We start from the raw sequence: 27,686 nt of genomic DNA, 5'->3' as shown, positions 1-27,686 counted from the left end.
TGATAAAAAAACATAGCACTAAAATACCTTATAACTCGAAAATTAATATGTCTTTCTGATTTAATGCTAATTAAATGTAGATTGACTTTAGATGTGTAAGTTAAACTAATTTATGTTATGTAAATTTTATCAAATTACTTTTCATATAAAATATAAAAAACAATAAATATAAACCGGTAATATACGTGAATATTACCGGTTATTAAAGCCATATTATTATTATTATAATCAAAAAGAAGCGCTAAGCCACAAGGACTATACAGATTAAAGCCATAAAAAATAGGAAAACTGTATTATTCAAAATAGCTTAAATATTTCAGTTAGAGAAGTCGAGTTTTATCGATAATTATTTTCAATATTTTTCATCTATGGATTGATGAATATATTGAGAATTAACACAATATGAATATCTTTCATTACAAAATGAGCTTAGCTGCCTGTCAAAAATCTGCAGGAAACGGGAAAGACGGCAGTGAACTTACATTTTGGTCGAGGATCTTCTCTTTAGTGATGTTGGCGCCATTAGTGGGTGTGATGCGAAGAGCCATAGTGGGAGTGAGCCAGCCCATGGCGTCAGTACTCCAGCTCAGCTCAACCTCCTCCTGCCCCACCACCGCCGCTTGCAGCTTCGACGGAGCACGGAACACCACTAACACACACACATTACCATTTATTATTAATGTGATGTTTAGCAATATTTTTATTTATAGTATAGTTTTTATTACTACATTTAATCGTTTTCCACCTGTGAAGCGAGACCCAAAAGGAAACGCTTTTACCATCGTTCATTCAGTAGCTGTCATGCCAGAAGGGCAAGGTCATCACAATTCAATTGACCCTTCGAACTGTAACCTCCAAATCCATTTTTTAATAGGCACTTACGTCCTCTCTCCACAACTCAAATTACATAGAATATTCTGATATATAGTAAATTTTTAACACACACCGGCCGTCTCCCATCGAGGTGACCCAAAAAAAAGATGCACTTTCACCATTATTCATTCAATTACTGTCTTCACAGAGTGCAGGTACTGTACTTCCAGGTCCCAGAACTGAAGTTCAACTAACCATTTTCCCCTGAATCCCATCACAATATTCTTATATATCGTAATACTCTTACATAGCACAATATTTTAATTTCACAGTACTGTCATACATCATAATATTCCGATATGTCGCAATACTATGATGTATCGTAATATTCTGGTATATCTTTTTTTCTGTAATAATTCCGTCAATTGTTATAAAATATTAACACGAGGCTTCAAGAGAACTAAGAATCAATCAATACAAATACACCATAAATTACCAACAAATTTATCTCATAACCTCCAGTAAATCATTATCCACCTGACATTACTCAACGATCAATAATTCACAAAGTCAATAATTTAAAAAGTATATTAATTACACTGGTCAACAAACCCTACTGTTCATGCGTTTTTAGTTTTTGGGAAGCTGCGTTCAAATATGAACCTGGTTCTGCTCCAACAAGCCTAGCTTCTGTAAAATAGAACTCTCACCCTCACCCTCAATTACTTTTCATGTATTTTATTGTCTAGACTCTAGATAATAGATAGAGTGTCTGGTCATTTTATGGATGATTATTTAGGGTTTTGCTTGAATTTCGTGGATTTATGAGATTTTTATTACTAATGAACTGTATGTTTTTTTAAAGTGGTATTTTCAGCTGACAAGTTGTAAAACTACAATGATTCGTAGTTGCTTAAACGATAGTAGCTTTTTTGTTATATATGTGGCAACTTTACTCCGATAAAGCAGAGGAGAAAAATAACAACTCTTGTGACAACTGTCTATTTTCACTATTTTGGTGTGAAGATCGGAGATCAGGACACAAGCTGCGGGATCCTCATAGCTGTTGTGTGACTTCAATTCCTTACACGCGTGGGTGACTGTAAATGTTCCGATTTTACCATAAATATCCCTCCGTTGGTCTCTCAACCTGCTTTGTTAAATGATCCATCTTACTGCCCAGAATTTATTACAATAATCCTGAATTATTTATTGATAAAACAGCTTAACTGATTTTCAGGCACTCACCAACATCTCAACTAGGCAAGTAGACGGAGGATCGAGCCTCAATCACTCCTTGCAATGAATGACCTACACTGATTTAGCGCTCCATGTAAATAACTATATTGATCCTATGAGTTCACAGTAAGAAATGGAGAGCTCACATGGGTACAGTATCCTTCCTGGGAACATCAGGACCTACCTTTCTCTCTGGAACTGCAGGTAACAACCTCCGAGTCACACACCTCCAGGACTGCCTCAATGTTGTTTGACCCACACGTCATGTTGATGCCTTGATACACACACACCAGAGACACGTTGTACCTGCACACACACATACACACAACACCCATTACTACCACTACTTAGAAAGTTTAACATAACTTTATATTTAGAAACGACATGGGAGAGCACTTATTTGGCACAAGAGCTGAGAACGAGTGGAACACATTCCCAAGCAGTGACGCTGAAGAGAGCACTGAAAAGAGCATCAGGCAGTGTGATGAGAGCACCAAGCAATGTCAATGAAACAGTGACACTGAAACGAGCACATAGATTAGAGATGTGGGTAGGACCTAGCTTCAGTAGCATGGATCATTAACTCTACTTTAGTTGCTCCTCTGTGTTCTTAGGTCCTCCACCCTCCTAAAAGGAAGTCATCCCACATGAGATGCTTTCCTCGGGGTAAGTAATCCAGGTGACACGGTTTCTCACAGCGTCAAGATCTTCCTGATGCTCTTCACCACGAGCCCAATGATATCTAGTCGTGAAGCTGTGCGTTCCACTTATTCAGCACCCTGGGACTAAAACAGGTGCTTGCAAATGTCCCCGAGGCTACCATTTATAGCATATCATTCTTGTGGCTGGAGTGGTATTGACAATTGGACTAATTTAACTATCGGGGTTATGTTTAAGACGTTGTATCACCGGAGGTTAACAAAGAACTCGTGAATATACAAAATAATAAAGATGTAAGATATACGCTGGCAGCTGTTAGCACTGCGATCGTTAAAACCACTCACCGTAAGTACTAACAGCACTCAACACACACACACACACACGCGTTAGATCTGTCATTATCAATTTTACTGCCACAATATATTGTGTGTCTAAATAATAGTATACAAATACATTTGTTCCAGCAATATTGCGTCTGGGCACCGATCACCGTTAAAAAAAATACATTTGACCTTTGTTTTCAACTGTTCATGTTAACAAAATATGTTTTTTAAGTCAGTCTGTTATTTTACCCGTTGCCATGCAAACGGCAGAAAGGAATGCTCTGCCAGAGACACAGTGACCTCAAATGTGAAGTTATATTAATGTCTGCTGATGATCATCAATGTTTCAACCATAACTCGAGAGTAAACAAAGACGTGAAGCAAAATACCTACTCTGAAACTTTTTCTCAGTTGAAGTAACGCCAGATCAGCTTCTGCTATTCAGTATACGAAGGAAATATATATCTGACTTATCTTCATATATATATATATATTATATATATATATATATATATATATATATATATATATATATATATATATATATATATATTTATTTATTTATTAACACATCGGCCGAGTCCCACCAAGGCAGGGTGGCCCGAAAGAGAAAAAATTTCATCATTCACTTTATCACTGTCTTGCCAGCATGACATACACACACACACAATATATATATATATATATATATATATATATATATATATATATATATATATATATATATATATATATATATATATATATATATATATATATATATATATATTATTGTAACCACGAACGAGTGGTGTTTAATCAATAATAAAAACACTGCGACTAGCTGAGGACTCGAACCAGTGTTGTTTTGGCCCGCCTCATGGGGAGCGAAAATCACACGACGCTCTAACCCACAGGACTACCTAATCCTACAAAGATCATGCACCCAGCAAAGCTAGGTGTTTTACCGTGATCCGAGGACATACGATGGTGTGGGTGCCTCAGAGCTAATTTCATTCTACACTAGGAACGCGTTTTATATTTGGAAAGTGCTATATTATACGCAAGTAAAACACGACATACTTTTCTTTTTAATATAAATGTTGATAAGAAACACGCGTGACTTTGTTTTATTTAGTGAAGCGATGTATTAACTAATTGCACATGTATGTGTGTGTGTGTGTGTGTGTGTGTGTGTGTGTGTGTGTACTCACCTATTTGTACTCACCTATTTGTGGTTGCAGGGGTCGAGTCACAGCTCCTGGCCCCGCCTCTTCACTGATTGCTACTAGGTCCTCTCTCTCCCTGCTCCATGAGCTTTATCATACCTCGCCTTAAAACTATGTATGGTTCCCGCCTCCACTACTTCACTTTCTAGGCTATTCCACGGCTTGACTACTCTATGACTGAAGAAATACTTCCTAACATCCCTTTGATTCATCTGAGTCTTCAACTTCCAATTGTGACCTCTTGTGTGTGTGTGTGTGTGTGTGTGCGTGCGCTTATGTGTGTAGAAGGGAAGAACAACATACATGGCTCCCCAGAGTGGTGCTGGCCTCATGTAGCGAAGAGCTTGCACTCTGGTCTCCACCATCAGACTCTCCTCACCACCGCCGCTACGGTGCAACTGAACCTGTGGGGACACATCAAGGAGTCACACCTCACATAGAAGAGATGTACCGTTAAAAAAAAAAGGTCGAGTCAGAGGTCACAATGAAGAGGTTTAAGAAAAGAGACAAGAAGGCATGGTCAGGTGTCAGAGGTCAAGGTTCGGAAAGTTAAATCGAGTGGCAGGTTTGCAGCAAGAAAACCCAGACGAAGCTTTGATAGAAAGTTTTAAGTTCAGAGAATGTTTGTAAGTTTAGATGAGACATGAAACACAGTGCAGAACTTTAGGGCTAAAAGTGAGTAAGGTTATAACAGGTTCAGGAGTCACACGACGTAAAGATCCCAAGGTTAGCAATTCAGAACTGAATGAAAAAAAAAATCACAAACGGTAAAGTTCCTGTGAGCTTCATTCCCCCTGTATTTACTTATATATTAATATTACAGTAACGACAATAAGTAATAATAATAATAATAATAATAATAATAATAATAATAATAATAATAATAATAATAATCACTGTAGGAGTAAAAATAATCAATGTGGTCATCCACTCACAATGTAATTCGAGGCAGTAAGGTTGACTTCGGTGAGAGAGCCGTCTGCTAGAGGCATCAGGACCAGAGGAAGTCTCCACATAGCCACCACCCATCCACTGGGCTCCACCTCCAACTCTACACTGGTTGTAGGTTCCACTCCTGGGTCGTTGATGTGATCCATGGGCGGAAAATGCGATCAGATGCAGAAAGATGGGTTAAAAAGTTAGTATAGTGGCGTATTGAGGCGTTGATATTCGTGAAACAAGATCACGAGAAACAAGTGATGTCTAAATATGTAATTGAGCTACTTTGGAAGGGAATTCAATTCCATGCGGTTTCATGATCTCTCACTCGTAATCTGAAGGTGGAGAGATCGTGCAAGTGCTTGGAATCTAATGCCCTTCTAAAGTGGTTAAATTGCACTGTTATTCCCGTGTAACATATGAGATGCGACCATCACTGTCCCTGATGTAAGACTAAACAAAGGTGAGACGATGAATTTATTATGAAACGTTACTCATCTAGTGAGTAAATATACCTCCAGATGAACGGTGAATAGTATTCATGGATCAGTACGACTCATCCAGTGAGTGAACATCTGCAATAGGACCAACATATTTGAACTCAACTAGTTAATCCTGCACTGCCACCATCAACTCTTGTTATTACCGCATTTAGAAGTTATCATTCACTCCCCGTGCTAGTTATCATTGCCCAAATGCAGTAAAAGTTCTTCTTGTGTAAAATACTATTGGCCTTAATTATAAGGTGTTTTGATCGTTTATAAATACCCAGCATGTTATAGCAATGTTGAAGGAAGGCGACTGAAGAGAAAGTATACTATTACCACTACTGATACTACTACTACTATTACCTCTGCTTATACGTACTATTAGTACAGTTACACTATTGCTACTACAGCTGCTACTAAAACTACTGTACTACTACTATTACTACTGCTGCTGCTATTATTACTGCTTCTATAGCTATTGTACTATTACTACTACTACTAATACTACTGACCCTGTTGCTACGACCACTATTATTACTACTGCTGCTGCTACTAGTAAAACTATTATATTTCTTATAAAATTTCAACAACTATTGCTACTAATACAACTAATAATATCACTATTATAACGACTGCGTCTTCCAACAACTACAACTAAGGATTAATGTAAGCAGCGTGCTGGACAGACCTCGAGGACAGCCCAGCACTTCGAGTCTGAGACACTTGGTGCTGTTGCCGATGGAGCGGATGTCTGTGATGAAGCGGAAGCGAAGATGACGCACCAGCAGCAGCGAAGGCAGCGGGTGGGTAGTGATCACGTTGGCCTGCGTCAGGGAATCACTAGCCAGGAACTGTGGAAACACCAAGGTAGGAAGAAGGTTATCTGATAAGTACCTGAAGAATGCTTCTGGGGGGCTCAACGCCCCCGCGGCACCAACAGCCAGGAACTGTGGGAACAACAAGGTAAGGTTATCTGATGGGACCTGAAGAATGCTTCTTGGGGGTCAACGTCCCCGCGGCACCAGCAGCCAGGAACTGTGGAAACAAGGTAAGGTTATCTGATGGGTACGTGAAGGATGCTTCTGGGGATTAACGCCCCCGCGGCACCAGCAACTAGGAACTGTGAGAAGAGTGATATTAAGGGTCCTGCACAGTAGCAGTGTTAGAACTTTCTACTCACGACTAAAAGGACGTGAGTTTGATTCACTGATGGATTGAGACGTATAGACAAGTCTCCTTACTGCTGCTATCTTTGTCCGCTTAGCGGTAAATAAGTTTCCAGGTGTTAGTCGATTGATGTGTGTCTCGCCTAGGAAAAGACTGGTTTTCTTGGGTTAATAACTTTTGGGTTACTAATCCAAAGAATGCCTTCTTTTTCCAACTCCATGATTTAACATTTATAGCAAATGGGTCTGTTTCATTCACTTAAGTGTAAAATGAAAGGACTTACTTAAAAAAGGTTTAAAGTTTTGCCACTCTCGCAACCCGGTCCGTGGCCAGATTTTACTAGCGACTGCCTGACGAAGCATGTAATTACTATCTGCAGTCCGCAGCCTGTTATAGCCAACACAGCCTGGTTGATGAACTTCCTCCTTCAGGAATTTGTTTACTTTCCGCTAGAGTTCTACTTTTATACCAGTAAGTACTCTTTTATATGCTTTGGGCAACGGATGTTAAGAATTCTTTAATAGTACTATGGGTATCTCTACCTATCATTAAGCTTGTATCGCACTTCCTCTGTTTCTCTCACGCCAGTAAGTTATAACTTTAGTGCACAGATTATGTACCTATTTTTAAAGTGTTTTACATGTAAAGATTATGCTATCTACCACCCTGCTACTCACCTGCATGTCACGGTCGCAGCAGGTTACCCATTCTTCAGCGTCTGCGTTAGTGGAACTGAGGAGTTTGAAGCCAATGTGGTAGTAGTAAGTCTTATTGTAGAGGCTGAGAGGCGGGCCCTGCGTTTGCACGCCTGCAACAATAACACGTCACAGTGTATTATTAACTTTATTGTTGTTATAACTACCGTTATTTATGCGGAGAACTAAAGGTGAATAGTGTGGTCCTTAAACACAAACAGAAGCGGAGGTTCAGTCCTGTGTTATGCATGAGCCAGACATGCTACCTAACTGTTAATGTCTGGTACGTTACAATATAAATCAGAATAAAGGTTCCCATTGTAGGTACTAAGGGTAACAGAGGATTTATGAAACGTGAACGTACAGAAGGTAAAAAGAGAGGTTAATGACACAAATGTGATGAGTATGAGGTGAAAACAGCAAAAAACAGATGACAGGAACCAAGATGAGGAGACAGATTACAGGGAACGAGACGAGGAGACAGGAACCAAGACGAGGAAACACAGATGACAGGGAACGAGACGAGGAGACAGATGGAAACAGAACACCGGGGTGAAAAACACAGATGTAAGGAATTATACACCCAGCGTCAAGGTGCATAAGAAGTGGAGTGAACCAGAGATGAACTTAATAGAAGCTTTAGAACCCTTTGCGAATTTAAAACAAAAGACGAGCAGGTTAAAACAAGGAGTCAAGAACTTTAGCTCAACCCTCCAAATTTATCAAGGACTGCAGGTAAATACGGGACCTACCAGAGACGAGTCTGTTTTCTCCCAGGTCAATGGTGATGGTGACCTCTTTTCTTGGGTCAAGGGGCATGAGGAAGCACCATGAACCATTGCCATTGAGTCTAGCTTCCTCTGGGGTACTGTTTGACACCGACGACCTGCAATATACAAAGAAACTTTTAGCTATAAAACAATTAATAATAATTATTTCGATGAATAATAATTACTATATACAATATTTATTTTCTGTAAAAGAAATAAAACTTTTCAAGGATATATATATATATATATGTATATATAATATATATATATATATATATATATATATATATATATATATATATATATATATATATATGTATATTACTTACGTGAAGCTGGAGTCAGGAATGGTGCCATCTGCGAGGCCCAGAGCAGCGTCACACTTGTTAGATTCTGCAGAAGAAACACCGATATTAGAGACGCAGCATCACCTGACCTATGTTAGAGTTGCAGGCCCAAATTCTAGTGGATAGGCTGGCGCCTAACACCGCATTCTTGAGGACTGTCATGATGCACAAGGCTTGTGTAAAAACTCTAAGTTGTGCCCATTATTTTTTTTAATTATCAGCGAAAGGTCGTGGTGAATAAAACACCAATTATCAAAATCAATATTTCGTTTAAAATTATGTTTTATTTTTATTATCATTATTATTGTTTTATTATAATTATTTTATTACCATTATTATAATTAATATTATAATTACTATTATCATAATTACTATATAATTATTATTATCATCATCCGTTTTATTGTTATTCATGTGTTGCTACTCACACTGTATATTAGACAGATTATATCAAGACTACAACAGTGTATTTACCTGCGTTCTATTAGCATTTATTAGTTACCATAGATACCACTTGGAATATCACTGAATAACCCGCCGGTTCAATTAGTCAAAAACACAAGTTTGACACTAATAGTCTACTGTTGTCAGAAGATGTAATCTTCACCTGCCTCTCTTTCTTTCATAACTAAATTATTCAACTGCTCCAATACGCACACAGACTCGCGTACGAATTCCAAGTAGCTGAGACCTTAAAAAGAAAACCCATTAACTCACACGCAAGCCTCCATATTTACGCAAATTAAAATACCGAAATAAAAATATGTATTTCCAAGCGATAAAATGATAATAATCAGAGGAGACAGGAGGACGAGAGATGAGTGGACAGTCTGGTATAATGAAGCGGCAACCGACAAATTCAGTGCTTTCAGTCGTTCTTCACAGGATAAATTGGGTCATGAATCTATGAGCTTTGTTGCCCTTCTCTGCAGCCTCTCTAGTTTATCATCCTAGTTTGTATAATTTGGGGAAATAAACTAAATAGCATAGTTAAGGTGAGGTGTATTTGGTGTTCTGGTACACTGGATCAAGCTGGGTGTGCTTAAGGTGGAGTCGGACTTATACTGCATTAGCAACCTGCCTCGAATATTTGAAACTTTCATGGTAGTTGCAGTGGTCGTAGTATTTGTAGCAGTACTAACTGTAGTAGTAGCAGCAGCTGTCATAGTAGTAATAGTTGTCAAAGTAGTAGTAGTAGCTGTCACAGTAGTAGTAGCTGTCACAATAGTAGTGGTAGTAGCTGTCACAGTAACAATAGTAGCAATAGAGTTGCCATGTCCAAACTTAAAATTTCTTCTTTATCGTTCAATAAATCATTGGAATTGTCTTCCCCCACTTATGCCGGCAGTGTGGCCGGAGGGAGTGAAGGGTGGGCAGAGAGCCTTCTCTTTATTCTAGCGACACTACTTCTGTTGTCTTCACACAAAACAGTGATAGACAGGGTTGTTAAATCTTAAGAGGGTCATCTTGCTATCACTGTAAAGTCCTCTGTTATCTCTTTTCCAGTATACCTCTCTCTCTCTCTCCCTCCCTCATCGTCACTTAATTTCCCCCACCCACGCTCATGCATATGCAAGACTCCCAATGAAACATTTCCACGCACGCACACACGTGTGCATTTACATGACCGGGCGCGCGCGCGCACGCACGCACGCACACACGCACACGCACACACACACACACACACGTGGCAGTACTATGTTCCTTGTATCTGACAGTTTTTTTAGCATCCAAGAATAATGTTTTTTTCCATGTTGACAAAGTGCTGCTTACTCGTGTTTATTATTGCTGTTGCCACGTGAAGGACGTACCTCTCTCTCTCTCTCTCTCTCTCTTCTTAAGTGACACTAACATTGATCTAGTCTGGGAGGTCTCTCTCTCTTAACACGATCCATGCACACCTTACATGTTGCATACACTCGTTTCCCGCTTCATGCACTCGTTTCCCGCTTCATGCACTCGTTTTCCGCTTCATGCACTCGTTTTCCGCTTCATGCACTCGTTTTCCGCTTCATGCACTCGTTTTCCGCTTCATGCACTCGTTTTCCGCTTCATGCACTCGTTTTCCTCTTCATGCACATCTTTCACGCTTCATACACAGCTTTCACTCTTCACGCACATCTTTCACGCTTCGCGCACATCTTTCACGCTTCATGCACATATTTCACGCTTCATGCACATCTTTCACGCTTCATGCACATCTTTCACGCTTCACGCACATCTTTCACGCTTCATGCACATATTTCATGCTTCATTCACATATTTCACGCTTCATGAATATCTTTCACGCCGCATATTTCACGCTTCATGAATATCTTTCACGCTTCACACACACACCTTTCACGCTTCATGCGCATATTTCACGCTTCACTCACATCTTTCAGGCTTCACGCACACCCTTCACGGAGCCACCAAAACACGCTGTGTGTACCCACGTGTGTTAGCGGGAATGATCTCCATTGTCAAACGTAAGTTTGCGACATTTATATTTTTTGATTACTAAGGTAATTGTGTTATTCTCCTCCTTCAGATTGTTTACACAGCGCAGACAGCCAAGTGAATCTTCATTACACTGATCGTCTGACACATCAATGATACTCGAGGTGCTTGTGACATCAATAGAGTTACTTATAGCATCTTAAGTGTTGCTAGTGTATGTGTGGATTCTTTGCGACACAAACTGCTCCTAAATAAGGCTTGTACATTTTACTTTATCACCAGCATGACAGAAACGTCAATATTTTTATCATAAAGGCCATTTGTCCTGAAGGAGAGCATTTATTATATGGCAGGCCCATTTATTATGACAGGTCAGTTAAGAAAAAGCCAACATGCAAAATGAAAATAAAAAATTACTCTCCTTACCCCCATTCCCTTTCTCCCTCACAAATTGCTACAAATTACTGTACCACCGTAATGTAACTGCTGGTTAAGTCTGTCGATAACTGGTTTCCTCAACAGCCACTAATAACGACGCCACAACACCGTCCAGTTTACCTTCTCTCCCGCCCTTGCATAGTCCCTAATTTGGCTGAAAAATGTTTAATGGTCAATATGGCAGTGACACGCGAGCACCCGGTCAGCACTACCTTATGGACGTATTCATGCATTCATTTATAAGCTGCGTAATGGTTTCACAAGCTTGTTGCTAGAGAATATTCATTAATTTTCTACAAATATATCTATATGTTATCTTTCTATAAGTATACAGATGCGTATTGATATGTAGTTTGTGTCTGTGTGTTATTATCCATTTAGTTTTATCTACGCTTGTGGTGTCAATTCTTCTTTTTTTACTTTACCACAACTATTGTTAACTTTGCTAAAGTTGTTCAACTCACAAGTCTCTCTTAGAATAGCAAGTAGTACCTTTCAGGTGTTGATACAAGCACGAAAACTGGCACTGTTAATTTTAGTTGACAGGCAGCATGAAAATTCAAGATAGCGGCCATTTTTCAAGATGGCCGCCGATTTCTTCACCGATTTTATTTTCAGTACATAAAAAAAAAGTTATATTATATAATCTCTTTTTTTTTTGTACCTGGTAGGCTAAAACCAAAACTGCTCTTGAACATTCAAAATGGCTCCTATGTTTTAAGGATGCCTGCCATTATTTTTAAATCTATAATGCGCACAAATTTCCACATAAACTTCCATGTGTTTGACTTGTATCACTATATTAGTCGAGGTAACTACACTTTCTATTCTTAACACAAACTGCTACCAAGTTCTGTGCTTGTTATAATAACGTTAGGTAAGTTTTATAAGGTTCTTTTGGTACAAAATTATTAATTTTTACATTAACATAAATGAAAAAAAAATATATGTATTTAAACGTTTAAGAAAAAATTTACAAAGGACTTAATTTTAAATGAGTTCTTGCTAAATGACCAGTTTTACCTATTCGATATATATATGTCGTGCCGAATATGTAAAACTGGTCAATTAGCAAGAACTCATTTAAAATTAAGTCCTTTCTAAAATTTTCTCTAATACGTTTAAAGATATATTTTTTTCATTAATGTTAATGTAAAAATTTATAATTTTGCACCAAAAGTATCTTAGAAAACTTACCTAACCTTATTATAACAAGCGCAATTTATTTTAGCCTAACCCAACTAAATATATATTTTAGATTTGTTTACAATAATTTAATACTAAACAAACACAGTGAAATATATTTTTTTCGTTAGGTTCAGAATGATTTTGGCGAAATTATTGCATACACAAATTTTCACTTGTCCTATATGACAAGATGAGCGCTGCTATTTAAGCCAAGATCGCAAGTTCTGCCTATTCAGCACGATATATATATATATATATATATATATATATATATATATATATATATATATATATGACTTCTGATTTTGTAAAGTAAAAGGACACAAGTGCAACTAATGTGACTTTTTGTGGCAACGTTTCGCTCTCCAGGAGCTTTGTCAAGCCGTTATGGAGAGCGAAACGTTGCCACAATAAAAATGTCACATCAGTTGCACTTGTGTCTTTTTATCAACATAATTACAGTTCTGATTTTGCTTATTAAAACGTACGTATCTTCAAAGACATTCATAATTTTATTTCACGAATTAGAAACCTTATCGGTGCCAACACTGACTTTTGTGGCACCCCATCAGTGACCCCCAGCCAATGATGACACTTCTCCTATTAATCTCCTCATATTTCTTCCACGCAAAATCCCCCATTCATTCAACAGCTTATGCCCCCTTAACATTCGTCCTCCTCTGGCTCGCTTCTACGATGACAATCATTCAGGTCTTCTGTGATTTATGTCATACTCGTAGCAAATGTATTTGTATGTTCCATTATTCAGGTATGAAGGTAGAGACATTAGTCACTTGGACATATAGTGAGTGTGGTGTAGCAAGAGCCAGGTCGTCTCCGTCTTATGAAGCAAACACAGTGGCTACTTAATTGGTCGCTAGATCTATTGACTAGTTGTCTGGGCAGTTGATGGTATTGTCTAGATGAGTGGTTGAGTGGTGGAGGGTTGGTGAATTGGCTGAGTGGATGACGGTTGGTTAATGACTAGAGCTTAGACTCAGGATAAGTCATAATGAACGACTGGCTCAGTGGCTAACGCGACGGTCTGGAGGTTAGAGACTCTGATCGCGGGTTTTATCCCCGTCCGTGGTATGGGAACGACTGTCAATAAACAGAAGAATGAACAGGGACTCGAGCCGTTGACCTTGACTGTAGCAGGCCCAATGCTGTACCAGTGAGCCACAATGCTTACAATGTGAAGACTGTGCAACCAGCACAACTATGGCTTGGTTATATGAAATTATCAGTAGCACTAGACGTAACTGTACTGTCACTTCCCACAGTCCCAGAGGTTTTCATGGTACATCTATACTCATACCCTACAAAGCTTCTTGGGAAGAAACAATAGGGACACCGTTGGTGCCGATGATACAACCATATAACAGCTGTGTTGGCTATAAAATCTTCCTACTGTAAGTTTCGTGGCTTAGTAGTACAGCGTTAGATCTGCTACATACAAGGACCACCGTTCAAGTCCCCGTTCATCCCTCCGTTGTGTTTCTTCATTACGGCACAGATCGATAACAATCCTCTTTCACCACCCTCCCTCATCACTCATTGATTTATCCTAGGATAACCGAACACTGACTTATATCTGATCAGAAGAAACATTCTCCGATTATTTCACAGAAACCAATTTGATTAATAAAAATTGGCACATTATAACTTACACAACTTAACATCAAGAGAGTGTTCACTTTGAGGAAAATACATCAGCACTAAATGCTTAAAGTTGACTAGCAGATGCATTTCCCTGTTATTACACAGAATCCGGCAAAATTTGTGCCTACACAGCCTAAACCCAGGAAACGATCCATCCATTTCATACGCTGCGTCAGCCATTGAAGATTGATGCCGTTCACATTTGTTATACATTAATCAGAAAGCTGAAGGGGTCATATAGCGCCTGTGGTAGGGCGGCATTCAAATTCGATCCACGTAAAGGATTTATAAGTCCAGTTTCTTGGATCAAGAGCCCCGCATCAGCATCAAAGCAAAATAATGCAATAATAGATTATTTAAAATGCCATCTACACTATTAAATATATCAACCATCTTTCAAGTAGGATACAATAGAGATGAAATTATAAAGTCGACCAGAGCAGCCTGTCTCCACCCATCACAAGGTAACAATAATCTGGGACTGGCCTACATAACAGAGAACATCCACACACGTCGACACTCCCATAAATCCTACCCAAAATACACTAAACCATCGATGAAAGTTGCAAACCGATCGAATAAGTATGAGAGTCCCCAGTGAAGCACTAGAGACAGTACTTCGTCATAATAATAATAATAATAATAATAATAATAATAATATAAATTATATATATATAATATTGCTGCACACTAGCAGCACCTTTCAAGGCAGGTGAAATTGCCGACCTAGAAAATGTACAGAGAACTTTCACGGCGCGCATAACGGAGATAAAACACCTCAATTATTGGGAGCGCTTGAGGTTCCTAAACCTGTATTCCCTGGAACGCAGGAGGGAGAGATACATGATTATATACACCTGGAAAATCCTAGAGGGACTAGTACCGAACTTGCACACGAAAATTACTCACTACGAAAGCAAAAGACTTGGCAGACGATGCACCATCCCCCCAATGAAAAGCAGGGGTGTCACTAGCACGTTAAGAGACCATACAATAAGTGTCAGGGGCCCGAGACTGTTCAACTGCCTCCCAGCACACATAAGGGGGATTACCAACAGACCCCTGGCAGTCTTCAAGCTGGCACTGGACAAGCACCTAAAGTCAGTTCCGGATCAGCCGGGCTGTGGATCGTACGTTGGTTTGCGTGCAGCCAGCAGCAACAGCCTGGTTGATCAGGCTCTGATCCACCAGGAGGCCTGGTCACAGACCGGGCCGCGGGGGCGTTGACCCCCGGAACTCTCTCCAGGTAAACTCCAGGTAATATATATATATCTCGCCACATTCTTGGAGTTCAACAAATCAATGTTTATAATCAGACAATAATCACCACGTGTCTTATAACACACAACTATTTAATACAATAGATCGCTGGTATACATCACGGTGTCAGGTTAATTACTAATAAACAAAAACTAATGGATAATGTCGAGATAATCAACCTTAGCAAAATTATAAATGTCCTGAAAACCAAAGAGGCAACATAGATGTGCAGTCAAGAATTATTTTCTCCCAGAAATATATACACTTTGTTTACAACTTTAATGTTTCGTAAATGTATTATTGATGTACTAGTGTATGTGTTAGTGCATGTACTAGTGTATGTACTAGTGTATGTGCTAGTGCATGTACTAGTGTATGTGTTAGTGCATGTACTAGTGTATGTACTAGTGTATGTGCTAGTGCATGTACTAGTGTATGTGTTAGTGCATGTACTAGTGTATGTGTTAGTGCATGTACTAGTGTATGTACTAGTGTATGTGCTAGTGCATGTACTAGTGTATGTGTTAGTGCATGTACTAGTGTATGTACTAGTGTATGTGCTAGTGCATGTGCTAGTGTATGTACTAGTGTATGTACTAGTGTATGTGTTAGTGCATGTGCTAGTGTATGTACTAGTGCATGTGCTAGTGCATGTGCTAGTGTATGTACTAGTGTATGTACTAGTGTATGTGTTAGTGCATGTACTAGTGCATGTACTAGTGTACGTGCTAGTGCATGTGCTAGTGCATGTGCTAGTGTATGTACTAGTGTATGTACTAGTGTATGTGTTAGTGCATGTGCTAGTGTATGTACTAGTGCATGTGCTAGTGTATGTACTAGTGTATGTGTTAGTGCATGTACTAGTGTATGTACTAGTGTATGTACTAGTGTATGTACTAGTGTAGTGTATGTGTTAGTGCATGTACTAGTGTATGTACTAGTGTATGTGCTAGTGTATGTACTAGTGTATGTGTTAGTGCATGTACTAGTGTATGTACAAGTGTATGTACTAGTGTATGTACTAGTGTATGTGTTAGTGCATGTACTAGTGTATGTACTAGTGTATGTACTAGTGTATGTACTAGTGTATGTACTAGTGTATGTGTTAGTGCATGTACTAGTGTATGTACTAGTGTATGTACTAGTGTATGTACTAGTGTATGTGTTAGTGCATGTACTAGTGTATGTACTAGTGTATGTACTAGTGTATGTACTAGTGTATGTACTAGTGCATGTACTAGTGTATGTACTAGTGTATGTGTTAGTGCATGTACTAGTGTATGTACTAGTGTATGTACTAGTGTATGTGCTAGTGTATGTACTAGTGTATGTACTAGTGTATATAATAGTGTATGTACTACTGTATGTACTAGTGCATGTGCTAGTGTATGTACTAGTGCATGTGCTAGTGTATGTACTAGTGTATGTACTAGTGTATGTACTAGTGTATGTACTAGTGTATGTACTAGTGTATATAATAGTGTATGTACTAGTGTATGTACTAGTGCATGTGCTAGTGTATGTACTAGTGTATGTACTAGTGTATGTACTAGTGTATGTACTAGTGTATGTACTAGTGTATATAATAGTGTATGTACTAGTGTATGTACTAGTGTATGTACTAGTGTATATAATAGTGTATGTACTAGTGTATGTACTAGTGCATGTGCTAGTGTATGTACTAGTGTATGTACTAGTGTATGTACTAGTGTATATAATAGTGTATGTACTAGTGTATGTACTAGTGCATGTGCTAGTGCATGTGCTAGTGTATGTACTAGTGTATGTACTAGTGTATGTACTAGTGTATATAATAGTGTATGTACTAGTGTATGTACTAGTGCATGTGCTAGTGTATGTACTAGTGCATGTGCTAGTGTATGTACTAGTGTATGTACTAGTGCATGTACTAGTGCATGTGCTAGTGTATGTACTAGTGCATGTGCTAGTGTATGTACTAGTGTATGTACTAGTGTATGTACTAGTGTATATAATAGTGTATGTACTAGTGCATGTACTAGTGTATGTGCTAGTGTATGTACTAGTGCATGTACTAGTGTATGTGCTAGTGTATGTACTAGTGTATGTACTAGTGTATGTGCTAGTGTATATACTAGTGTATGTACTAGTGTATGTACTAGTGTATGTACTAGTGTATATAATAGTGTATGTACTAGTGTATGTACTAGTGCATGTGCTAGTGTATGTACTAGTGCATGTGCTAGTGTATGTACTAGTGTATGTACTAGTGTATGTACTAATGTACTAGTGTATATAATAGTGTATGTACTAGTGTATGTACTAGTGCATGTGCTAGTGTATGTACTAGTGTATGTACTAGTGTATGTACTAGTGTATACAATAGTGTATGTACTAGTGTATGTACTAGTGCATGTGCTAGTGTATGTACTAGTGCATGTGCTAGTGTATGTACTAGTGTATGTACTAGTGTATGTACTAGTGTATGTACTAGTGTATGTACTAGTGTATATAATAGTGTATGTACTAGTGTATGTACTAGTGCATGTGCTAGTGCATGTGCTAGTGTATGTACTAGTGTATGTACTAGTGTATGTACTAGTGTATATAATAGTGTATGTACTAGTGTATGTACTAGTGCATGTGCTAGTGTATGTACTAGTGCATGTGCTAGTGTACTAGTGTATGTACTAGTGTATGTACTAGTGTATGTACTAGTGCATGTACTAGTGCATGTGCTAGTGTATGTACTAGTGCATGTGCTAGTGTATGTACTAGTGTATGTACTAGTGTATATAATAGTGTATGTACTAGTGTATGTACTAGTGCATGTGCTAGTGTATGTACTAGTGCATGTACTAGTGTATGTGCTAGTGTATGTACTAGTGTATGTACTAGTGTATGTACTAGTGTATGTGCTAGTGTATGTACTAGTGTATGTACTAGTGTATGTACTAGTGTATGTACTAGTGTATATAATAGTGTATGTACTAGTGCATGTGCTAGTGTATGTACTAGTGCATGTGCTAGTGTATGTACTAGTGTATGTACTAGTGTATGTGCTAGTGTATGTACTAGTGTATGTACTAGTGTATGTACTAGTGTATGTACTAGTGTATGTACTAGTGTATGTACTAGTGTATGTAATAGTGTATATAATAGTGTATGTACTAGTGCATGTGCTAGTGTATGTACTAGTGTATGTACTAGTGTATATAATAGTGTATGTACTAGTGTATGTACTAGTGCATGTGCTAGTGCATGTGCTAGTGTATGTACTAGTGTATGTACTAGTGCATGTGCTAGTGTATGTACTAGTGTATGTACTAGTGCATGTACTAGTGTATGTACTAGTGTATGTACTAGTGTATGTACTAGTGTATGTGTTAGTGTATGTACTAGTGTATGTACTAGTGTATGTACTAGTGTATGTACTAGTGTATGTACTAGTGTGATAGTGTATGTACTAGTGTATGTACTAGTGTATGTACTAGTGTATGTACTAGTGTATGTACTAGTGTATGTGTTAGTGTATGTACTAGTGTATGTACTAGTGTATGTACTAGTGTATGTACTAGTGTATGTACTAGTGTATGCACTAGTGTATGTACTAGTGTATGCACTAGTGTATGTACTAGTGTATGTGTTAGTGTATGTACTAGTGTATGTACTAGTGTATGTGTTAGTGTATGTACTAGTGTATGTACTAGTGTATGCACTAGTGTATGTACTAGTGTATGTACTAGTGTATGTGTTAGTGTATGTACTAGTGTATGTGTTAGTGTATGTACTAGTGTATGTACTAGTGTATGTACTAGTGTATGTACTAGTGCATGCACTAGTGTATGTGTTAGTGTATGTACTAGTGTGTGTGCTAGTGTATATGTATATACTAGTGTACATACATATATGTATATACACTAGTATATACAAGGGGAAGGATGTGAGGATTATAGAGAAAAAGAAAGGAAGAAAACGGGGAAAGGAGGCGAGAGAATAGAGAAGGTGAGAGCAAGACAATAAGAAAAAGCAATATTTTCCTTCTTTTTAATATCACCAAACTACTTTCAACCAATAAAAACTGTAACTGTGTGTGTGTGTGTGTGTGTGTGTGTGTGTGTGTGTGTGTGTGTGTGTGTGTGTGTGTGTGTGTGTGTTTTACTCCAATCCTCAAACTCGCCTCTGCCGCACACTAAATCTTTCTCCCACAACTAATACTAATATTAAAACATTTTGATGATATGAGGTAGAAAACACCAGGGTGAAACCACCATCAGCAGCAGCAGCAGCAGCAGGTTTCCAAGTCATCACCTGTTCTCGGAAAACCATCCGCTACCAGGAATTTTTTTTTATTTATGTCTAACTTCAAGAAGCAACAATATCTTTATATCCTGACTAAGGCAGCTGCAGTGATATACGACTACCAACCTGTGGTTGCTGTGTCATCGTACAGTGTTGTGTCATTGTACAGTGCTGTGTCATCGTACAGTGCTGTGTCATTGTACAGTGTTGTGTCATCGTACAGTGCTGTGTCATTGTACAGTGCTGTGTCATTGTACAGTGTTGTGTCATCGTACAGTGCTGTGTCATTGTACAGTGTTGTGTCATCGTACAGTGCTGTGTCATCGTACAGTGCTGTGTCATCGTACAGTGTTGTGTCATTGTACAGTGCTGTGTCATTGTACAGTGCTGTGTCATTGTACAGTGCTGTGTCATTGTACAGTGCTGTGTCATCGTACAGTGTTGTGTCATTGTACAGTGCTGTGTCATTGTACAGTGCTGTGTCATTGTACAGTGCTGTGTCATCGTACAGTGTTGTGTCATTGTACAGTGCTGTGTCGTTGTACAGTGCTGTGTCATTGTACAGTGCTGTGTCATCGTACAGTGCTGTGTCATTGTACAGTGTTGTGTCATTGTACAGTGCTGTGTCATTGTACAGTGTTGTGTCATCGTACAGTGCTGTGTCATTGTACAGTGTTGTGTCATCGTACAGTGCTGTGTCATTGTACAGTGTTGTGTCATCGTACAGTGCTGTGTCATCGTACAGTGCTGTGTCATTGTACAGTGCTGTTTCATTGTACAGTGCTGTTTCATTGTACAGTGCTGTCATTGTACAGTGCTGTGTCATTGTACAGTGTTGTGTCATCGTACAGTGCTGTGTCATTGTACAGTGTTGTGTCATCGTACAGTGCTGTGTCATTGTACAGTGTTGTGTCATCGTACAGTGCTGTGTCATCGTACAGTGCTGTGTCATTGTACAGTGCTGTGTCATTGTACAGTGCTGTGTCATTGTACAGTGCTTTCATTGTACAGTGCTGTCATTGTACAGTGCTGTTTCATTGTACAGTGCTGTCATTGTACAGTGCTGTGTCATTGTACAGTGCTGTGTCATTGTACAGTGCTGTTTCATTGTACAGTGTTGTGTCATCGTACAGTGCTGTGTCATTGTACAGTGTTGTGTCATCGTACAGTGCTGTGTCATTGTACAGTGCTGTGTCATTGTACAGTGCTGCGTCATTGTACAGTGCTGTGTCATTGTACAGTGCTGTGTCATTGTACAGTGTTGTGTCATCGTACAGTGCTGTGTCATCGTACAGTGCTGTGTCATTGTACAGTGCTGTGTCATTGTACAGTGTTGTGTCATCGTACAGTGCTGTGTCATTGTACAGTGCTCGTACAGTTCATTGTACAGTGCTGTACAGTGCCGTGTCATTGTACAGTGTTGTGTCATCGTACAGTGCTGTGTCATTGTACAGTGCTGTCATCTGTACACAGTGCTGTGTCATTGTACAGTGCTGTTTCATTGTACAGTGCTGTACAGTTGTGTCATTGTACAGTGCTGTACAGTTCATTGTACAGTGTTGTGTCATCGTACAGTGCTGTGTCATCGTACAGTGCTGTGTCATCGTACAGTGCTGTGTCATTGTACAGTGTTGTGTCATCGTACAGTGCTGTGTCATTGTACAGTGTTGTGTCATCGTACAGTGCTGTGTCATCGTACAGTGCTGTGTCATTGTACATTGCTGTTTCATTGTACAGTGCTGTTTCATTGTACAGTGGTCATTGTACAGTGCTGTGTCATTGTACAGTGTTGTGTCATCGTACAGTGCTGTGTCATCGTAGTGCTGTGTCATTGTACAGTGCTGTGTCATTGTACAGTGCTGTGTCATTGTACAGTGCTGTTTCATTGTACAGTGCTGTCATTGTACAGTGCTGTTTCATAGTACAGTGCTGTGTCATTGTACAGTGCTGTGTCATTGTACAGTGCTGTGTCATTGTACAGTGCTGTGTCATTGTACAGTGCTGTGTCATTGTACAGTGCTGTTTCATTGTACAGTGTTGTGTCATCGTACAGTGCTGTCATTGTACAGTGTTGTGTCATCGTACAGTGCTGTGTCATTGTACAGTGCTGTGTCATTGTACAGTGCTGTGTCATCGTACAGTGTTGTGTCATCGTACAGTGCTGTGTCATTGTACAGTGCTGTGTCATCGTACAGTGCTGTGTCATTGTACAGTGCTGTGTCATTGTACAGTGCTGTGTCATCGTACAGTGCTGTGTCATTGTACAGTGCTGTGTCATCGTACAGTGCTGTGTCATTGTACAGTGCTGTTTCATTGTACAGTGCTGTTTCATTGTACAGTGCTGTCATCGTACAGTGCTGTGTCATTGTACAGTGCTGTCATCGTACAGTGCTGTGTCATTGTACAGTGCTGTGTCATTGTACAGTGCTGTCATCGTACAGTACTGTGTCATTGTACAGTGCTGTGTCATTGTACAGTGCTGTTTCATTGTACAGTGCTGTCATCGTACAGTGCTGTGTCACTGTACAGTGCTGTGTCATTGTACAGTGCTGTCATCGTACAGTACTGTGTCATTGTACAGTGCTGTGTCATTGTAGTGCTGTCATCGTACAGTGCTGTGTCATTGTACAGTGCTGTGTCATTGTACAGTGTTGTCATCGTAAAGTGCTGTGTCATCGTGCAGTGCTGTGTCATTGTAGTGCTGTGTCATTGTACAGTGCTGTGTCATTGTACAGTGTTGTCATCGTAAAGTGCTGTGTCATCGTGCAGTGCTGTGTCATTGTAGTGCTGTGTCATTGTAGTGCTGTGTCATTGTACAATGTTGTGTCATCGTACAGTGCTGTTATGGTACAGTGCCGTGTCATCGAACAGTACTGTGTTATGGTACAGTAGTTATGATACAGTACTGTTATGGTACAGTACTGTGTCATGGTGCAGTACTGTGTCATGGTACAGTACTGTGTCATGGTACATCAGTTATGGTACAGTGCTGTATTATGGTACGGTACCGTGTTATGGTACAGTACTGTCATGGTACAGTGCTGTCATGGTATAGTGCTGTTATGGTACAGTACTGTTATGGTACAGTACTGTTATGGTACAGTACTATGGTACAGTACTGTCATGGTACAGAACTGCCACTGTACAGTGCTGTTATGGTACAGTACTGTGTCATGGTACAGTAGTGTTATGGTACAGTGCTGTGTCATGGTACAGTACTGTTATGGCACAGTACTGTGTTATGGTACAGTACTGTCATGGTATAGTGGTCATGGTACAGTGGTGTCACGGTACAGTGCTGTCATGGTACAGTACTGTTATGATACAGTGCTGTGTCATGGTACAGTGTTGTCATGGTACTGTACTGTGTCACGGTACAGTGCTGTGTCATGGTACAGTACTGTTATGGTATAGTACTGTCATGGTACAGTGCTGTCATGGCACAGTACTGTTATGGTATAGTACTGTGTCATGGTACAGTGCTGTGTCATGGTACAATACTGTGTTTTGGTACAGTACTGTGTTATGATACAGTGCTGTGTCATGATACTACACTGTTCAGAGGGACCTGGAGCCTTCTCGTGCATACTACCAGTGGTGCGTACTGTTAGGTGGGACCTGGAGCCTTCTAGTGGGTGCTACACCATTCAGTGAGACCTGGAGCCTTTTCGTAGGTGCTATAGACCATTCAGTGGGATCTGGAGCTTTCTCGTGGGTACTATAGACCATTCAGTGGGACCTGGAGCCTTCTGGTGGGTACTATAAACCACTCAGTGGGACCTGGAGCCTTCTGGTGGGTACTATAGACCTTGACCCAATAATGTGACCTGTAGCTACATACCACAACAGTGACGTCACGCATAAGCTAGCAGCAAGCAGTCAATAACACGACCTTGTAAAGCACAAGTAGTGTCAAGTGCTTACACTCTTCTGTTGTTAGTGGTGTCAAGTGCTTACATTCTCCTTTGTTGTGTCAAGTGCTTACACCCTCCTTTTTTGTCAGTGGTTTCAAGTGCTTACACTCTCCTGTGTTGCTAGTAGTGTCAAGTACTAATACTCTCTCAGGAAATGGAAGGTACTCAGGTTTAATCTAAAGGGAAAGCAGCTTAAATTCCTTGAATCAAGAGCCCATGACTAGCGTGAGGGATGTGTTCGTGCAGGGTCTGGTGAGGTAGTCTGTTATCGCCGTGGAACACAGTAAACATTCTTGACTTACGTTATTATTCTTTGCTGTACGATAACGCTGCGTAGCGTAGCAACATTCTAGCGCTTGGATAATTGTAATAATAATTGACTGTAGCAACACTATAACGTACGATGTTACTGAGTTGTAAGACAACGCTGCATGGCGTAGCGACAATCAATGACGTACGATGTTATTGCGGTGTACGACAACGCTGCATGGCGACGAGAAGCATCTCATGATCCACGATAATATATCGTGATGTATGTCACCGCGCATCGCACCGGAACCGTCTTTCCTATACGATAACTCTTGTACACGGTGTACGGTACGACTGACGCAGTGTACCCTCCCTCAGTGTATGACAATATTCTTCATAGCCACCAGTAAACAGTGTGCTATATATGACGATATATCGCGGCAAACGATAGCACTCGACAGCATTGTGTGATACGATAACATTCCTAGTGATGCAATAAATTTTGCCCGGCGTATGATAGCATTATGTAGTACATGGAAGTTCTATCTGGCGTTTCTCGGTGTCTCCAACGGAAGATATTTTAATAACGCTCGATAGCACTTCGACTGACTTGAGCGTAAATCTGGCACCAGTGTGACCCCCAACCCCCCCACCATCCTCATCCTCGTTGTAGCAACCTGGTGGGGGTGGTGGGGTTGACGAGGGATTTGCGTTGAGTCGATGATCCAGCACATATTTCTATGATGTGTTAAATTATTAACGAGGCGTGTCGGTAAGCCAAGGAAAGACCTCGGTCAGATGACCCACAAACGCCAGGAGAAAGGTTTCACTTTGTGTCCTCTTCCTGGAAAAAGTTATATTCATTGTGGAAGGAGACTTTCTGTTTGGGTATGAAAAAGAAAATTGCAATATGTACATTACTACCGTTTATTGACAACATTTCGTCAATACAATGAGCTTTATTAAGTGACCTGATGAAGCGAAATTTTGTCAATAAAAGAGTGCATTAAGAACACAGTCGCAATACCGTGACTGGGACAATAAACAAATAACCTGCACACATGAGAAAGAAACTTTGACATGTTTCGGTCCGACTTTATGACAATGTTTCGGACCGAAACGTCGTCATTGTTTCTTTCTCCTGCGTGCGGGTTGTGTAAAAGATTGCATTATAGTGCATTTGTCTCTTTTTTTCTATCTCGTCGTTATTTTATACCATTTCTTTCCATGCTAGAGTGTCCACTAGATGTTGCCACCATCTTATGATTCTTGTATCTGTTGTCGTCTCCACCCAGCAGAGGGGCAGCTATCAGCGTTGCCATATATGGTTAGGTTAGGTAAGGTTTGTCAGGAAACTGGGCAAGTGTTTCCTGACGAGAGTCTTAGTCATATAATGACCTGCCGTTGGAGCTTTTCGTCATCTGACAGAGGCCTTCTGCTGGTTTACCGGTCCACCCCTTTAAAAATTATGGCCATAATTATAAAGATTGTCGCCATATATCTGCTTCTTGTTGTGGAGGTCAAGTCCAGACCACAACGGTGAATGGCTGCGGTTCTGGGTTGGAACTGTTGTGGAAATGGGTCTTTGTAAACTTTCGGATCATGGGGTTTCCGGGTCGTAGTTTTTCATGGAACCGAGGAAGCCTGCCTATGTCAGTCGGCTTTCAGATCTTCAAGTCTCTCGGTAAATGTTCTGTTCTTAGGACCAATCTCTTTAACTTAGATTCGCAGAGAAACTTTAGCTTCTAAAGCGTCGATGGCGTCACCATTACTGAAAGCTAGCTTGGAGGAGATGAATGTCGAGGTGGTGCTGTGCACTAGAGCTGTCACCTCTGGTTCTGACACTCCTGTGCACCAACACATCCAAGTTAACCTTAATGTCTTCATTTCGTGATTTACCAGCCCCTTTGTTTCTACGTTTTACCTGGGGATTTTATGGCGAAACTCTGCTATATGAAGAACAAAAAAGGCACAATACCATGACTGAACAATACACAGATAACTCGCACATAGGATAGAGAAGCTTATGATGACGTTCCTGTCCCATTGTGCGGGTTATTTGTGTCTGGTATATGATACCAACAAGTTGTGGATCAAGACACGGGAGAGAGAACACTGAGGTTAGTCTATTATGAACACCTTTCGAATTGTGACCTTGCTTACTCCAAACAAAATTAGGCTTGGTTAAGTTAAGTTGACGTATATTAATCTATATTTCCGTACAATTACCGGAAATTTCGAGCGTGTATTTTCACGTGCATGGTGAAAAAAAATGTGAAGGACGGATTGAGAAGTTAGGGCTACATCCTAAGTGATCTTGAGAGAACTTAGATGCAGTGTTCCCCGTCAGTCTTCACTTAAAGGCTTAAAGGCTGGGGAAGAAAATGGAAACATCAAGACTCATGAACATTAAAATGGTATAAAATACCGACAGATTGTTAGGTAAGACACATATGCAACAGTTAGGTATCTTTATTTCGAAACGTTTCGCCTACACAGTAGGCTTCTTCAGTCGAGTACAGAAAAGTTGATAGAAGCAGAAGAGACTTGAAGACGATGTAATCAGTCCATCACCCTTAAAGTTTTGAGGTGGTCAGTCCCTCAGTCTGGAGAAGAGCATTGTTCCAAAGTTTGAAACAATATGGAGTTGAAGTGACAGGATGGAGCCTTATATAGTGCCAGGAGGTGAGACGTAGGTCACTAGTAGAACGCAGATGTTGGGAGGTCAGGTCCCTCTCAAATCCAGCCGTTCTCACTAGTAGAGGTAGTTGAAGTTGATTTCAGGTCTGTACCAAGATACCCTTGTGTTGCAGTGTCTGACAGATTGAACATTAAACGAAACGTTTCGCCTACTGTGTAGGCGAAACGTTTCGAAATAAAGATACCTAACTGTTGCATATGTGTCTTACCTAACAATCTGTCGGTATTTTATACCATTTTTATGTTCAATCTGTCAGACACTGCAACACAAGGGTATCTTGGTACAGACCTGAAATCAACTTCAACTACCTCTACTAGTGAGAACGGCTGGATTTGAGAGGGACCTGACCTCCCAACATCTGCGTTCTACTAGTGACCTACGTCTCACCTCCTGGCACTATATAAGGCTCCATCCTGTCACTTCAACTCCATATTGTTTCAAACTTTGGAACAATGCTCTTCTCCAGACTGAGGGACTGACCACCTCAAAACTTCAAGGGTGATGGACTGATTACATCGTCTTCAAGTCTCTTCTGCTTCTATCAACTTTTCTGTACTCGACTGAAGAAGCCTACTGTGTAGGCGAAACGTTTCGAAATAAAGATACCTAACTGTTGCATATGTGTCTTACCTAACAAGACTCATGAAGCAATATGAAACAGTAATGGTACCAGGAGACAAGCACAGTTACACCACGGCAGCAGTGACGGCAGTTACCAATAATTACGGCACCAAGGTCGACAGCGTTGACAGTGCCAAGGTCCCCGCTGCAACATCCAAAGAAGTTTACAGTAAGACCTGAATTTGGGGGGGGGGAACCACTTGGAAAAGCAAACAGAGAGTTTACACTTCCATAAACATAAATTATATAAATAAGGCGTCATGTCACCCAGCTGTCCCAGGGAC

At 40.0% G+C, this 27,686-nt stretch overlaps 1 protein-coding gene across 1 annotated transcript in view; it reads right to left on the bottom strand.

Annotated features, from left to right (window-relative positions):
* The window catches only part of LOC128693351 (uncharacterized), a gene marked incomplete at its 3' end in the record, with an annotated part of 72,313 nt that overhangs the window by 7,893 nt on the left and 36,734 nt on the right, over positions 1 to 27,686 (bottom strand). Inside the window, 8 exon segments of the mRNA XM_070103309.1 lie at positions 483 to 649; positions 2,237 to 2,358; positions 4,547 to 4,647; positions 5,179 to 5,318; positions 6,359 to 6,521; positions 7,515 to 7,645; positions 8,285 to 8,418; positions 8,632 to 8,695. Coding sequence (XP_069959410.1) covers positions 483 to 649; positions 2,237 to 2,358; positions 4,547 to 4,647; positions 5,179 to 5,318; positions 6,359 to 6,521; positions 7,515 to 7,645; positions 8,285 to 8,418; positions 8,632 to 8,695 — 1,022 coding nt within the window.

The sequence above is a fragment of the Cherax quadricarinatus genome, chromosome 5 (assembly GCF_038502225.1).
Source record: "Cherax quadricarinatus isolate ZL_2023a chromosome 5, ASM3850222v1, whole genome shotgun sequence".
Classification (NCBI taxonomy): Eukaryota; Metazoa; Arthropoda; class Malacostraca; order Decapoda; family Parastacidae; genus Cherax; species Cherax quadricarinatus.
The sequence above is the reverse complement of the archived record's forward strand: the minus strand, read 5'-3'. Positions and strand labels throughout refer to the sequence as shown.